Source organism: Carettochelys insculpta, chromosome 3 (genome assembly GCF_033958435.1).
Source record: "Carettochelys insculpta isolate YL-2023 chromosome 3, ASM3395843v1, whole genome shotgun sequence".
NCBI classification, from domain to species: domain Eukaryota; kingdom Metazoa; phylum Chordata; order Testudines; family Carettochelyidae; genus Carettochelys; species Carettochelys insculpta.
This window is the reverse complement of record NC_134139.1, coordinates 43,033,839-43,050,802: the sequence shown is the minus strand read 5'-3', so window position 1 is coordinate 43,050,802 and position 16,964 is coordinate 43,033,839. Positions and strand designations below refer to the sequence as shown.

At 41.9% G+C, this 16,964-nt stretch overlaps 1 protein-coding gene across 1 annotated transcript in view; it reads right to left on the bottom strand.

Annotated features, from left to right (window-relative positions):
* The window catches only part of BIRC6 (baculoviral IAP repeat containing 6), a 328,895-nt gene extending 317,008 nt beyond the window's left edge, over positions 1–11,887 (bottom strand). The window contains 4 exon segments of the mRNA XM_074989697.1: positions 1,126–1,307; positions 11,543–11,813; positions 11,815–11,869; positions 11,871–11,887. Coding sequence (XP_074845798.1) covers positions 1,126–1,307; positions 11,543–11,813; positions 11,815–11,869; positions 11,871–11,887 — 525 coding nt within the window.
* Positions 11,888–16,964: the final 5,077 nt, after the last annotated feature.

The following is a 16,964-nucleotide window of genomic DNA, read 5'->3' as shown; positions in this document are numbered from 1 at the left end:
AGTATGTGTTAGATGTACAGGAAGTCCCCAACTTATGAACGGTTTGTATTCCCAAAGTTTGCAAGTTAATTACTTTAAACTCAGAACACATTTTCCAATAGAAACAATGTGATAAATCGTGGTTACATTCCCAGGCTAGCCCACAAACCCCTGTTTATCCCACAGCTGAAATATTGTATAATTGCAGTGAAAACCAGTACCATACTGCATGCTGACCCCTAGTCATCTAGAGTAGTCCAGCCTATGCTCACGCCACTCGCTCATGAGCAAGTACTGGGTGCAGCCTAGGAGGTGGGTGCCAGTAGAGACAGGGAAACGGGGACTTCTGGAGCTGAACTGAATCGACTGGATGGGTGGAGTGGAGACAGGACTGGCCTCAGTCTTCTGGTCCACATTCGTGTCACGCATGGCCACCTGTGCCTCTTGCCTGCTTCCTGTGAGCCTGCAGGTGAGCATTTTCATAACTCGGGGAGTGCACTGCATTGTCTACAATGGACACCCTTAAAACATGTAGAATAGCATATGTGTTAGCTAATGTGCTAACACCACACCTTAGCCCTAATCTAGCCATAACCCCAGGAACCATACTTTCACCAAGAGCTAGACTGGTAAGCTTCCTTCAGGTGGCATTGATGGCCAGTTGGTGAATGTAATCAACTCTCCAGTACTGAAAACAAGATGGATGGGTGGAGGCCAAGTTACCCACTCATTCCGTTTTTCTTGTTCTTGAAAATCTATAAGGCACATGGTCTAAGGACACCATATAGTCCGGGCAGCAGTTTCTGGAATGGTAAGCAGAAGCTGCTGCCTGGTTGATTATACCAGCACAAGAAAAGATCTCTATCCCTTGTGATTGCTGCACAGGTTTCTCTTCTCAAGCGCATCAATTGTATAAAAGGGCTAAGTGCCCTTTTGTTCCCACATTTTACTTTGGGCCATACCCCATCAAGCGGTGGTGGAGGGTAATCACAGATGTAATTATTGCTTTCATGGGGATTTCCATTAACACATTATCCCATTCGGCATGCAATCCCTAAATATTCAATTAATAATCTAGGACAGTAAATTCATTTTCATTCTCACCTCTAGTGAAGAGTAATTATATACTAACAATTTAGAACTTACCTCTGTTACTGGCAACTCAAGCTGAACCACATCATCTTGTTTTGAAACAGGTGTTTGCAAGGCTGTATCTAGTAGCAAGATGCCATTGAGATCTTTCCTACATCCAACTGCATAATCATCCACAAAGATAACTTTATCCACAGCAGAAATATATTGACATTTCACCCGTCCACCTGGTTTAGCTGTATGGGAAAATACAGAAGAAAATGCTATGAAAAGAAAGACTATTTATCACAATCCTGTAATTTTTGTTGTTGTTGTTGGGCAGGAGATAATTGACTGATTCTTTAACTAATTTTTAACATTAAATGAGCAGTCCAGAACTAGTATTATACTAGCTGTATGATCAAATATCTTGAAGGTTATTATCCCTTCTGGCGATAATCACTTTAAGATTAAATACACCGTTTATGTATTCTTCCCAACAATTATCTGTAGCCATTCTAACAGCTATAGGAAAAGCAGTCAATTAAGTGCCACTTTCAGTAAAAGTCTTAGTTTATGCATGTATGTGGATAACACATATTTTGCCTTCATTCTTTTCAGATGACATGTACCTCTTCAGGACTGCAAGGCAGGTTAATAGTAGGATTTATGTTGTATAGTGAACAGATCAGCTAGCTAAAAACTGTTTGAAAAAAATCACTTGCGTTTAACTCACATGATTAACTCAAAAAATTATATGCAATTTTTTAAAAAACTGAATCAACGAAATCACAGTTTTAATTGCACTGTTAAACAATAGACTACCAATTGAAACTAAATATTTTGGACTTTTTCTACATTTTCTAATATGTTGATTTCAATTTGAACACAGAATACAAAGCACACCATGCTCACTATCGATTACAAAGATTTACACTTTAAAAATTACAAATACTATTTCACAATTCACCTCATAAGTAATGTAGTGCAATTTCTATCGTGAAAGTGCAACTTAAAAATATATATTTCTACATAACTGCATTAAAAAAATATAACTTTAGTGCCTATGAGTGCACCAAATGCCATTTCTTGTTCAATCAATTGCTAAGAGAAATCAGTTTGTTTACATTAACGGGACATAATGCTGGCCCCTTTTTTATGTACAATGTCATCTGAAAGTTACAACACACATTTGCACAGCACTTTTGGAGTTTGCATTGTAATATATTTACATGTCATATGGTAAACATGCACATGCCAGTTCATGCTTTGGCCACCATTCCAGAGGACATATTTCCATGCTGATGATCATTAAAAATACTCTAATTAAATCCATGACAGAACTCCTTGGGGAGAACTGTATGTTTCTTAATGTGGTAAAACATCCTGCCCTATATTTCATGCTATAGCAGTCTCCAAAAGATAAGTCAGCATGAAATGTTGTTCATTTTAAGAATGCTTTTACTGCAGATTTGTCAAAATGTAAAGAAGGTACCAATGTGAATTTTTTAAAGATAGCTACAGCACTGGACCCAATGTTAAACAATGTAAAGTGCCATCCAACAGGAATGAAGTGCGGAGCATGCTTTCAGAAGTGTTCAAAGCCGATACTCTAATAAGGAAATCAGAAAACCCAAATCACCAAAAAAGAAAATAAGCCTTCTGCTGGGGACAATTGACTCAGATGATGAAAAAGGACACTTGTCTCAATCCACACTGCTCTGGATCATTATCTAGCAGAACATGTCATCAACATAAATGCATGTCCTCTGGAATGGCAGTTAAAGCATTTATCAATCTCCCCCATTTCTGGCATGTAAATATCCTACAACACGAGCTATAAGCCTTTGTATGACACAGTTTTCACTGTTAAATTATACTGTAAATAACTGGTATTCTTCTTCTGCAAATGTTAAACTTGCTTGTCTGAGCAACTGGTTGTACAAGAAGTAGGACTGAGCGGAGATCTATGCACTAAAGTTCACATTTATTTCTGAATGCAATTTCTGTACATAATTTTACACTTGTAAATTCAATAGCACTACAGTATTTGCATTAGGGGAAATGAAAACTACTTTTTAGTTTGTTGTTTACAATGCAAGTATTTGTAATAAAATAAAGTGAGAACTGTACACTTAATATTATGTTGTAATCAAAAATCAAAGTATTTGAAACTATAGAAAACATCCCAAAATATTTAAATAATTGATATGCTATTACTGTTTAACAGTGCTATTAATCATGATTTTTTAAACCACTTGACAGCCCTATTAAAAACCCCATAGCTGCACAGTGCTGCAGAGATGGGTGAAACCTCTTGAGGAACCTCACAGTCAAGAATTTAAGGAAAGAGAAGAACATCCGATATAGTCAAACTGCATATGCATGGCAGTGAATATATCACACTTCACCAACAAAATCCAGAACCTGAACAGCAAACTCAATAATCAAAATATTACAGCACACGGAAGACTACACTATTATGTTCCACAGCCACAGAATAGGTACATCAATGCCTGAGGCTCCAGCAATGGCAGGGAATTAATTGAGATGTACCCAAATAACCCTGGCAACTGACCTACAGTGCATGCTGCAGGAAGAGGCTGGGGGTGGGGTGGGGAGAGGATATCTGGTCACAGACAACCTGACCTGAGGAAAATTTCCTTCCCAATCCCACATATGGGGATCAGTTAGATTTTGAGCAAAAAAAACAGCTAGTCATATGAGCAATAATGTTCCATGCCACCTCAGAGACCTGGACCTCCCTGTTTCCCTATTCAACATCCCATCTCCAGCTGTGGCCATACCTGGAGTTTAAATTTAGGGGAAGATGACAAAAAAAAAAAAAAGCATCCCACCCCACCCACCAAGGGGATCTGTTCCTGATCCCATTAAGAAAGACTATCCTCATCTGTACTTTTGTACAGGTATCCTAACATTTTCATCGAGGAAAACAATTTCAAATGATAACTGAAACATACGACTTCTAAAACTGTAAAACATGCGAGGACATTTCAGTGTTTATTAAAGTGGGCAAGAGAGAAGAACTGCCATCTCTACAGTGCTTGTTTCACGTGCAACAGAAAAACTAGAAGCCAATCAACCTCAGGGGAACCTGATACTTCAGATCTCACCAACTTGTAAGTAGTTTCAATAATTTTTACCAGTATGTATTATGTTACCTTTGTGCACAGTAATGTGTATTGCTGCTTTATCCCCCACCCTATGACACTTGAGATGAATTTTAAAATCTCTCATGTTCAGTCCTCCAGGGTCTTAGTAACTACCATCCAATATAACTTCAAAACTTCCTGTATACCTCTTCCTACAAATAAATTAACTAATCCAGAGTTGGGCAAAATACAGCCCACAGGCTTGATATGACCCGCCGAGCTGCTGGATCTGTCTCCCAGGAACTGCGGGAGCCTCAGGCAGGCTCCATACCTTATGCACCCCTGCGCAGAGCTGGAAGAAACCATGACAGAGGGCCATGTGCATTTTTCTGAACACTGCAAGCCTTGGTTTGGCTCCTTGTAAACCCTACGATGCACTCAGCAGGTGGAGGTACTGCTTTCCTTTTATTATCATCATCATCTCAGCCACTCTCTCCCTACCCCAGCCCCAACAATTACATTAGAAACGGCTTCCATGTCATCCATGTTGGATATAGCAGCAAGATCACAGGATTTGATCCAGTCCCTTAATCATTAAGTTTGACACCTGAAACCAGACCCATGTTTTTGTCTTTGCCTTATTGCATGGAATCTTAAGTGGGATTTTCACAAAGGCACTTAGGTGCACAAGTTCCACTGAAATTCAATGGGATTTGTGCAGCGAAATCCAGGGCAATTTTGAAAATATCCCATTCGGTCCTTATGTTGTCAAGGCAGTGTTTGACACTTCCCCACATACCTAGATTTTGTATTAACTGGCCCTGGATCTCTCCCTATGGCCAACTCATACAGTGAATCAAACATCAATGTGAGAGCAGCTGGCAAAATAATGAGTTATGTTAAAACATATCACCATATTAAGATTGTAACAAATAGTGAAAGATGTGGCAACACAAGATCTTGTTCACAGTGTATATAGGTTACAAGTGAGCTACTGGCATGATTACATAGCTGTCTCCCTGACACATGTTGAAAATTACAGTGCATATGGCAGTTAGCCTTCCTGGAACTAAATCTTATCCAAACAACTATTTCAATGCATTTGCAACACTGGAAGTATGAGCTGACATAAGGAGTGCTACAGGCATGCTGGATAGGCAATAGTCATTAAGTTTAGGGAAACAAAACTTCTCTCATGTAGAAAAGGCCAGAAAAACACTTTTGAGACTCACGGGCAAGGTTGCTCTCATAACTATGAGAATTCAGTACTTTTTTCTCTGACGAAAGCTCAAAGTGAAGTACAATTCCTTGGCGTCGATGCTAACCCTTGCACAAGTTACACATTGGTTTTGCCAATGTCACAGCTCCAGCTACTCCTTCAGAAAAGTTCTTCAGAAGAGTGTTAAACTTTGCGATATAGCCAGATACAAGTTTGAGTAAGTTGATTTGGGCCTACCTAAATTCTCCAAAGTTACAGTAACTGAGAAAAATCATGTATCCACCTTCCCCTACTTTAAGTGGAGAACAAAGAATAGCTATCTATTTAGAAGCATGATAGTGGTTAAGTGGCAGATAAACTCACAGTTTGGAAATCATTTCTGAGTCCATCAGAATGAAAAACAAATCAGAAATGTGTTATGTATTAATGTTATTATTTATTTGTGTGTGTGTATTTAAGGTAGCTCACTGTATAAAAATATAATACATTGACTGGAATGGTTTCATTTAATTAATTATGTCATCCTATATTTATTTACCTTAATGGCAGCATAATGGAGTTGTAAGTTTATTTTAAGCTGTTAAAAATTAATAAAAGCCTATTCAATTTATATTTTAAACTTCCAGCTAAACACAATTAAACTAAGTAAGCTAAATTCTATTCCTTCTTGAGCACCATCCTTGTCACCTATAAAAATTTATAATTTCCCTTGTAACAAGCATGATACCTTGAGATAGTTGTCCACAGGGATTCCACTTTTTATGCAGATGCCACCAGGCATGCAATATCTATCCGTCTTTCCAGCTATCAGGGTCCTGGACATCCTCTTTGCTTTCACACAACCCCCAAAGGCAGAAAGAGCAGAACTGGGACAACAAACCCTCATTTTCTTTGCCAGTAACAAAACATTGTACAGGTCTCTGTGGAATTAAAGGACAGAGGGCATGTTGTGGATTCCATGTGGAAAACATGTCAAAGTGTAAGTTAAGTAACTGTTCCTTTTTCTTGGTATTATGGGCCATGCAAATTCTGCCTCTTGTGACTAGTGAAGAATGATCTCTCAGTCAGAAAGTGAATGCTAGAAGTGCTGTTTAAAACAAAAATTGAAGTGAGCTTCTGGTCTTCAAGACTCAACTAAGGAAGTGCTGGTTAAAGAGTGGAACAATCACCATGCAGTTCTGCACTGCAAATTTCTGAAATGAAGATGACCCTTAAAAGAGCCATAGAAGATTCCTGAGCCCTACCGGAAGGAGCTCTAAGCTGCACAGGTTGATCCAATATAGCCATCTTGCAACACTATCTATAGTTGATACCCCTTTGGGCAACCTTTATCCTATCTGCCAAGGCCACAATTATCCTATAAAAATTCCCAGGGGGCCTTGTCTCAGTGAGGTAGCAAGAAAATGCCCCCAACCACATCAAGGGTATGGCTACACGAGAATCCTCCGTTGACATAAGTCACTGTAGAAGGGATTTCCCGGCAAAACTTCTGTCGACAGATTGCATCTACACATAAAAGCATATCGAAAGAGCAATCCACTCTGTCGAGAGAAAGCAGCCGGACTGCCCAGCCCTCTCTCGACGGAACAGCTGACCATAAGATCTGCAAACAGAGTTACGTGATGAACCAGAATCCCTGTCTGTTGACAAAAGGGCCCTGGAGCATCTACACAGTTATATTGTCAACAGCACACTGTCAAGAGAGGCGCTGTATCTGAAAGGGGAGAGATATAATATTGCTGGCAGATGTGCTAGCTTTTATTGACAAACTGCTTTTTGTATGCAGATGCTCCACAATTTTTCCTGACAAAAAAACCCAGTTTTGCAGATAAAAGCTTCTTGTGTACATGTGGCCCAAGAGTATGCAGTTTAGCTTTTCCTCTGATTTAAGTGGGGCTGCAGAAGAAAACTGGGAGGTGAATCAACTGTTTTAAAAACAACCTGAGTCAAAAAGTTAGGGTGAGGCCTTAAAGTTGCCTTCTCTTAATGTCATAGAATACCTTGTAAAGAGGACCAACCATAAAGGTCTGAATTTCTCCTACCCACTATTCTAATGTTCTGGCCACTAAAAGACAGTTTTCATAGACAAGGGAGTGAAAGGACCAAGTCAAACACAGGTCCCTTTAAGTCAATTTACATAGCACTGAGGTACTTGCAAGGAAAGAGATCCCAGATGGAAGGAAACATGATCGATGAATAAGACTCTTGAGGAAAGAGTAGTGAAAGAAAACAGGGTATGACTTACTTGTAGAATAATGTGAAGATACTCCACACCAGCTTATACTTACAGAGCTGATGGGTGTTGTGAAATGTTTTACAATGAGCAAATAGTCCAGAATAGCAGAAATGGTGGGGGGCGGGTGTCACAAAGACAACACATGATGCTCTGCTGCTCGCGCAGAAAACGTCTTGTACTCTGCAGCACAAGTCTACCCAGTCGAGATTGTTCTTATGTAAGCTAAAATATTCTGGACTTCAGCTAAACAGTTTATTTCAATGATAGTTAACTAGCCATCATCCAGCCCTGCCAGCTATATCAGTGCTGGATCAGAGGGTAATATACGACCTTTATTTTGCTAAACCATGTCCAGTAGAACTTTTGGTGTCATCAAAGTGTTGCCAGATTTACCAGATCCATTTGCCAGAATTGTTGGGACCCATTTATGGGTTCTGCCAGAGATGCTTGGCCAGTTTCAACAATCCCTCATTAGCAAGCATGGAGCAGAGCAAAATTTGTAATTTGTGTAATTTTAGTAATGTGTGAGGTTTTCTTGTACTACTTCCACCAGAATCTCCAAAGCATCTATCATGCCTCATAAAACATTTTGGGATGCCATAAAATTACCCACCAGGCTAGGAGTAAAAGGGATGACTGTCACATAAAGGTGAGAAAAACTACTGTATAGCAATCAATTGATTTTCCATTTCCTACTGGTGTTCACCCTCCTTGTCCTGCTCCTGCTTTCAGTGTAGACTGAAAGATCATAGCATAAGACTCTGAGAAACAGACTTATGATCGGCAAGGGGAAGGGTGGTAATGTAAATTTTCCTAATTAATTTTATTTGCACACAGTAAATTTAAATATGACCAATAGTGCAATCGTTGGATTCTCTTCCAAAGCAAAAGAGCTAATAATAGGGAAAATGAGGGGCAGACGACACTTTCCTGATAGGTTTACAAAGGGAGTTAAAAAACAAAAATACTTTTGCCAGGGAAGAAGACAGAGCTACTCTATCTGCTGTCAAACTTCACTCTCAAATCCCAACCACAACCCCGGCAGGATGGCTCAGCTCAACTGGAACCATGGCAACAGCACTTCTATGAAGGGCAAGTTAGGACAGCAGATGAGGAAAGCAATGGGGGGTCCTGGTTGTGCAGTCACAGTGATGCCTCAGTATTTAGAATGCACCAAGTACCGAAAAAGTCTTTGCACAAGATCAATGTCATTGGCACAGGGGTTATCAACAGCAAGAGCACCGATAACAGATGAAATTAAGACAGCAGTTTCTGGTGGTACTCCGAGTGCCTGGTGAGCTGTCAATGCTAATGCATCAGAAGGACCCATGGTGGGCAGTTATCTGCCTTTCAGAAGAGGAACATAAACTGAAATACAGACATAATGTATCTTTTGTCTCATTCTACCAGGTCACCCTCTCTAGCATCTATGACTAGACACTCATGCTGGAAGCAACATTCCTTCCTACACTTCTTTGATGACAACAGAGAGCAGGAGTGAGCTCTGCCATTGTTGGGAGTCAAGTGGTTCTATCTCCTGAAAAGTGAAATTGGGTGTTGGTTATAGCTCCTCAGTTCTCAGCATCACTAGTTAAAAGTGACTGTTCAAGCTTGGCAGAATCTTTTGCCCCAGACTCCGAAAGGTGGCACTCTTCCAAGAGGACACACAAAGCTTGAAAAAGCAATAGACTGAGTAACTGTCAAAAGCGAGTCCCTTCCCATGGCAAGAGACATGCCTGGGAGTGGTTGTCACAGTGTGGGATAAAAGTCTCAAGTTCTAAACCCCAAAGGATTTTGTTCCAGCCACTATAGCTAAGGTCCTAGTCCAAGAGATATCCTCTAAATTTATTATAAGAGCTTGCTGCCTTTGTGCGAACAAAAAAAATAGTTAATTTGTATTGCCAAAGTGCCTGTGGACCCTAGTCATCAGCCAAGGTCCTATTGTATTATATAAAGACGGCAAAAAACATATCACTACCTAGTCTAACAAGAGATCTTACAAAGAACCAAATAAGCGGAAGCTGAAGGGGTTCCAGCTCTCTGTTATGGGAAGTAAAATGGAACAAAGGCAAATGGGACCTGTACTATCCTTTATATCCGCAGTAAGACAGCATAAGGACATACAAGCAAAGGAACTATCCCAAAGGACACTGATAACCAAAGAAATAATCTGATTTCAGAGATATGGCCACCAAAAGTTGAATCCATGTTGACAATTACCCAAAAAAGAATAAAGGTTCTCTGGGCCAAATTTAATTTTCAATGGCAACTTTGCAACTGTGTTGTCACTGATGGATCATCATACATGAAACTTTGATACTTCTTCAGTCTTTACACAATGAGACATTTACCATTTAGGAATTATATTTTTAACGTATGAAAGAGAAATCTGCATTCACTTTTAACCTTTGCTCACTTGTAAAGTTTGATCTTATAATTTAACTGCTAATATGTAATAAAGTGTATTTTTTACCCAAGCATAACTGGCAAAATTTGTAGAAAACCAGTACAGGACCTGATTTTACGATGCAAAATTTTATATCCTGACATCACTTCCTTTTTTTGAAATGCTGGTGACCACTATTGATGGAACTCCCCTTAATAAAGTCTAACGACATCATTGTAAGATCAGTAACACAAGTATAGTAATACCTTAGAATCAGATTTTGTATATTAAAGATTATTTCCCTAAATTTTGAAATTCCTTCTTCTGTGTTTGAAAGAATTCATGAACTTGGAAACTGATCCTGTCCTCACACCGGGGACATAATATCAAGTTCCTAACCAAAGTAGAAAGGCAAAAAAGTTATAGTTATTGTAGAAGGCATTTAACCTCTATGCCCACAAATGCAGTGGCCAGCAAGAGCACTGTAACGTAACACTGAAAAACACCAATGAGACTCAAGGAGGACAGAAACCCAGGAACCCTATGTATGTGAGAATCTCAGAAGAGTTTCTGAATTTAGTTATTTGACATTAAAGTTCATTTGGAACAGATGTCAAACATTGCTTTCTGACCTAAAATAAATTGTAACCCACTTGCTCTTTTTTATACCATAAAGTTAATATCTGTGTTTTAGTATTCAGATCAAGACACAATTAGCATCATCCAATAACTGGCTCCTTCATCAATAAATTAAAATGAAGCCCGATACTGTCTAAACAGGTTTTTACTAATAACTGGGAGCATTCATTATTCAATACTGTTACTAACACAGCAACAAATTAATGTAAAAAGAAATCAAGAATGCCCCATCACATAATTCACTTAGTCCTGAAACGGTTTCGTTTTAACGCTAATTCAGATGCTCCACACTAGCTACTCATCAGTAAACGGTCTGTAGTTGATGTTTCACGAATAAGAAAGTCTCAGCGCGGCCCCCACCTAAACATCTCTCAGAAAATCAGAGATTTATTAGGTTTGATCTACGGAGGCAGGAAAGATGAAGAGGAGCATAGAGAAACCGAAAACACCGAGCTGAACCGACCCCCAACTGCCCGCCCACGAGCAACCACCACCACCCCTCCGCTCCTCGCCGGCTTTGCAGCGGGCCGTCTCGAAGGAGCTGGCTGGGCTCCCCAGTCTCCACAGATGCGGGTAGAAGACCAGGACCCAGCACACACCAAGCACAAGACAACTGGTTCCTAGGGCCCGACCGAAACAGGGGCTGCATCGCCCCCGCCCCTCAGCCGGGCGGTGCAGCAGCCCGGGAACTAAAATGCCGGCAGCCAGCCCATCACAGCGCCCTCCCCACCTGCCAGGAAGCCCGGAGATCCCCGGGATACCCGGCCCCGACGTCCTCAGCGCACCTCCCGCCCCGGACTCTGCGGCGCAGAGCCAGGCTTCCCCCAGACCCGCACCCCACGGGCCCGAACCCGGGCTGGCTCCGCCGGCGCCTCCCCCCGCGCCAGGCCGGGACTCACCGTTGAGCGCCGAGGCCTGCAGCGTGGCCCCCGAGGTACCGTCGATGACTTTGATGGCGCCACGGGTGGTCACGGCCAGGATGGCGTTGAGAGCCGGGTGGTAGCAGAGGCTGCAGAGCCCGTCGGCGTCGCAGCGCAGGCAGCCGTCCCGCAGCAGCAGCCACTCGCAGGGGCCCGGCGCAGCGGAGACCGAACCGGGCCCAGCAGCGGGCGCCGCCGCCGAGGAGCACGAGGCCCCCGCAGCCCCCGCTGCTGCAGCCATCTTCCCGGCTGCTGCCACCGCTCAGGACAAGAGGCCCGGGGAGCCGCTCAGTGACAGTCCCAGCGGCCGCCACCAGTCACCATCCGGGTCCGGGGAGAGGGGGAAAGAGAGAGCGCCGGCGTGAACGGGAAGTGACGCGCCCACGCCGGATACGGAACTGACCGCGAGAGCGGGGACGGGTGGGGGGCACGAGGGAGTCGAAAAGGAAAAGCGCGGTTGGCGACGGCTAAGGAAGAGGCGGGAGGAGCTGGGTGAGGGCCACCCCCCGCTGACTGGGGACCGCCGCCGCCCCGCGGGTTCCCTTCGCTCCGATCCGTCCGCCACGCCCTTGCCGAGAAGACTAGAGCTGAAGGGCAAAGGTGGCAGGTGGGTTGTGGCCACTGTCACCTGGCCCTGCCCTTCCCACAGCCCGGGCTGGGCGGGGAGGCTGCGAGGAGCGCCGGGCTCTGAGTGGGCAGCTCCTCACTTTCCTCTTCCGCCAGGTGCTCAGGAGCGTCCGCTGCAGGTTGACAACGCTGCGATGCCGCTCAGCCTTCAGCCTGTGTAACGTTCCTTACCTCAGCTAGGAGCTGTCACAGCGCCTAGTGCCGTAGAGAGTCACGGAACACTAGCCTGCAAGGGACCTCAAGAGGTCATGGAGTCCTAGACCATCCCTGATAGATGTCTGTCTAACCTGCTTTTAAATATATCCAGTTATGGAGATACCACTGCCTCTCTAGGCAATTTATTCCAGCATTTAGCCCTCCTGAAAGGAAGTTTTTCCTAATATCCAACCTAAACCTCCCTTGCTGCATTTTAAGACGATTGTTCTTGTCCTAGCGTCAGAGGCCAAATAGAACAATTTTTCTCCCTCCTCCTTGTAATCCTCCCTTAGGTGCTTGAAAACCGCTACCATGTCCCCGCTAAGGAGGCAGCCTATAAGGAGGAGAGAGAGCTTAGTTGTTAGCCATTGCCCTGATAAACCTAGGGTTGTGAGTTCAATTTTTGAGAGGGCCATTTAGGAATCTGGGGCAAACGTTAAAAAAAAATCTGTCACGGATGGTCATAGGCCTTGCTGTGAGGGCGGAGGACTAGACTCAAATGACTTCTCAAGGTCCTTTCCAGTTCTATGAAATAAGTATATCTCTAAGCCTTCTCTTTTCTCAACTAAACAAGCACCATTCTTTCAGTCTTCCCTTATAGCCCATGTTCTCTAGACCTTTAATCATTCTTGTCACTCTTCTCTGGACCTTCTTGAGTTTCTCCACACCTTTCTTGAAATGTGCTGCACAGAAATGGACACACTACTCCAGTTGAGGCCTAATGAACACTGAGTAGAGCAAAAGAATGACTTCTGGCATCATGCTATCGACACTGCTGTTAATGCACCCCAAAATCATGTTTGCATTCATTTTGCAACAGCATCACACTGTTAATTCATATGTAGCTTGTGGTCCACTCTGACCCCCTAAATTCCTCTCTGCAGATCTCCCTCCTAGATAGTCACTTCCCATTTTGTATGTATGAAGCTGATTGTTCCTTCCTAAGTGCAGTACTTTACATTTGTCCATATGAAACTTCATCTTATTTACCTCAGACCATTTCTCCAGTTTGTCCAGATTATTTTGAATCCTGACCCTATCCTCCAAAGCAGTTGCAACCCCTCCCAGCTTGGTATCATCTGCAAATTTATTAAGTATACTCTCTATACCAGTATCTAAACCGTTGATGATGATGATATTGAATAGACCTGGTCCCAAAACAGACCCCTGTGGAACGCCACTTGTTATGCCCTTCCAGCGTGACTGCAAATCATTAGTAATTAGTCTCTGAGAACAGTTATCCAGCGTGTTATGCACCCACATTATAGTAACCCCATATAAGTTGCATTTGCCTAGTTTATTGACGTGAGACAGTAAAGTATCTTAAAGGGAACTCAGCTGCTCTGGCTGGTAGAAGCTGTACAGCCAGTGCACCTATGGTCCTAGAGCCTCCTATACGGGTAGCCTTGAAACATGGCATGTCATAGGAAGGGAATAGAAACAGAAACAAAACAGCATCAAAGGTGACAAAAAGAGACTGAAGGAAAAGCAACAATGACTCAGAGATCAGTTTCATCAGCATGTCACTTTCCAGTGCCCCCTGAGAGCTTCAGTTTTGACAGCCCTTTAAAGCAGATAAACCAGTGCTTTTTGTGCCAGTACTTCTCACCCCCAGCTTTTTTTTTTTTGTCTTCTGTTTTTTGTTTAAAAAAAATGTTTAAGATTTCAGATTGCTACTCAACTCACCCAGGGTATTGGAATGATCCAGCTATTGTCATCTTTAGTTTATCCTATAGGTTGGTTATAGGCAAAACATATCTTTAAATCCTTTGCCTTTACTGACGACAGCCACAATCATGACTGTAAAAAAGCTCTAGCGGTTTTTGATGCATACTTCATAGAAATGTGGTTTATGAAAGGGCATATTTTCACCAGAGTAGAAGAAGAATCTGTTAATTTTTTTATATGAACTTTGCATGTCTTGGCAGAAAACTAATTTGGGGACTCTAAAATGGTAAGATATCGGCACTAGATCAGATATCTGTTTTACAGACAAAAGCCTGTTACAGCAACTACAATTCAAAGGTGATTTAATGTTATCTAGACAAACAGAGTGAGCTAGTGAAGCACCAAAATACAAGGCAGGAGCAACATAAAATAACAGAAACCAACCTGCAAGCTGTAAAGAAACACAATATGATTACTAAAAGTATTTATTGTAAAACTCTTAAAAGCAATGAGCCAAAAAGTGCCAGGATGATTCAAAAGTCAATCCAACTAAATGCACAAGATGTGGAAAATGTCAGAACCTATGAAGTGTATGTCTATCTGAGTGTGCAGGATGTCATGAGTGCAAACAAATATGGATATCTTGAAACTATTTTGCCATGTTAGAGCATTCGGTGCACTGACTGCTACAAACCTACCATGACAAAGAGCTTGAAACTGAATATTAACAGAAAGACTATTAACCGTAAAATTCTTAGGACCAGGCGTGATCATCTTGTCTGAAGGGATATGTAATTAACTTTATCCCACCGTACAGCTGACACGGCCCTGACTGGCTGTGTGATTCTTCTGAACTGCATGGGCAGTTCACACCAGGAGAAAGCTACAAAACAAAACAAAAAAAATTTGTACTTAGAGCGTATGTGATCAAAAAATCAAAGACCAGCAACCTTCTCAGATGTAGCATGGCAACCATTATGGACCAAATGACAAAAGTAGAAGAACTTGGTGGAAAATTTGGTGATATTGGACTTCTGAAGGAGATCCGTTGTTAATAACTTTAAGAGACAATGTTGAACTATACAATGTACATACACTTTACAGGATTCCTATTACCTTGTTTCGCAAATTGGAAAGTGAATTAAAGAGAATGGAACAGATTGGCACAATTGAGGAAACTGAAGTATGCCCCAAATGGTACCTGCTTTGTAGAAAAAAATGGAAAAGTACAAATCTTAAAAAACTTGATGAAGCCGTTCAAAGAGAAAAATATAACCTCTCAACACTGGATGACTTCCTCTCCAGAGGGATAGGCGCTGCAGTTATTTTCTCAAGCTGGGTGCCTTATATGGATTCTGGTAAATTTCTATGCCCACAAAGAACGCTAAGCTAACTATATTTATTGTATGCTTTGGAAGACTTTGCTTTTGGGCTTACGAGTGCACCTGAAGTTTACCAAAGATGACAGAACTGTTACTAAACTCAAATGGAGTTGCTGTTTTCGTGGAGAATATTTTGATATGTAGGTCGTCATTGGAAGAAAACAGCAAATCCCTTGATGAACTTCTAAGCTTGATCAACCAGTCTGGACTGAAGCTAAACAAGGGAAAATGTGTTTTCCACTTACATTAAATGAAGTTTTTGGGAAAATCAGTAAAGAAAGATTAAATCAGTCCTACCACTGAGAAAAACAATTCAAAAATTGAATGCACCAAGGAATGAAATCAGAACTGAGGCGTGACAGGCTACAATTTTGATGGGGGGAAAGAAGTGGCAAAGATCAAGAAATTGACTATGAACATGCTTTTAAAATCTCAATATACCAATTTCTCAACTTATATTGATGAACAAACCCAAAAAGGTCAGTGTAGATGCAAGCAGTTGTGTCGTATTGTTGCAACAAAGTGGATCTGAATGGGGATGCACTTTGCTCTCACATAGTCACAGAAGCAGTAAACGATATGGACATTGAAAATGAGTGCCTGGGAAATGTATGGGTGTGTGAGACTGTTACAAATATCAGTGCAGGTTAACATCTTTTACACTGATAACAGCTCATAAACCACTTGTGACCTAAGCAGCCAAAAAAAAAAAAAAAAAGACCTGGATCAAGCACTGCTTAGATGTTATCTATTGGTAACGTTAATGTGATCTAGCCATTAGTATGTATGTTCCCAGGAAAAGTCTGATAGTAACCACACCTTGTCACAGGAACCAACTTTGTATTCAACTACCGGTGAGCTCCATAATGATGTGAAGGAATACATGGATACTCTGGACACATACAGATCAGTGTCAGAAAAGAGACTACATCTGCTATCAGAAGCAACCTTGACATTTAGACAACTTCAAGAAGTTGTGAATTATGTTAGGGCAGCTAGGTCAAGTATACAAAGCACACCAAAGGAAGCAACAAGACAGTGGAAGCAATTAAATGAGAACAAACTGAGTAACCAATTAAGTGAGTTGATGGACTAATAGAGGTGACTGCATCATCATTCCAAATGCAGTGAAAGAAATCCTAAAACTTTTCCATAACGGGCTATGTCTACACTAGCCAAAAACTTCGAAATGGCCATGCAAATGGCCATTTTTGAAGTTTACTAATGAAGCGCTGAAATACATATTCAGCGCTTCATTAGCATGCAGGCGGCCACGGCACTTCAAAATTGATGCGGCTTGTAGCTGTGCGGCTCATCCCGACAGGGCTCCTTTTTGAAAGGACCCCGCCTACTTCGAAGTCCCCTTATTCCCATCTGCTCATAGGAATAAGGAGACTTCGAAGTAGGCGGGGTTCTTTCGAAAAGGAGCCCTGTCGGGACGAGCCGCGTCAATTTTGAAGTGCCGCGGCTGCCCACGTGCTAATGAGGCGCTGAAGATGTATTTCAGCACTTCATTAGTAAACTTCGAA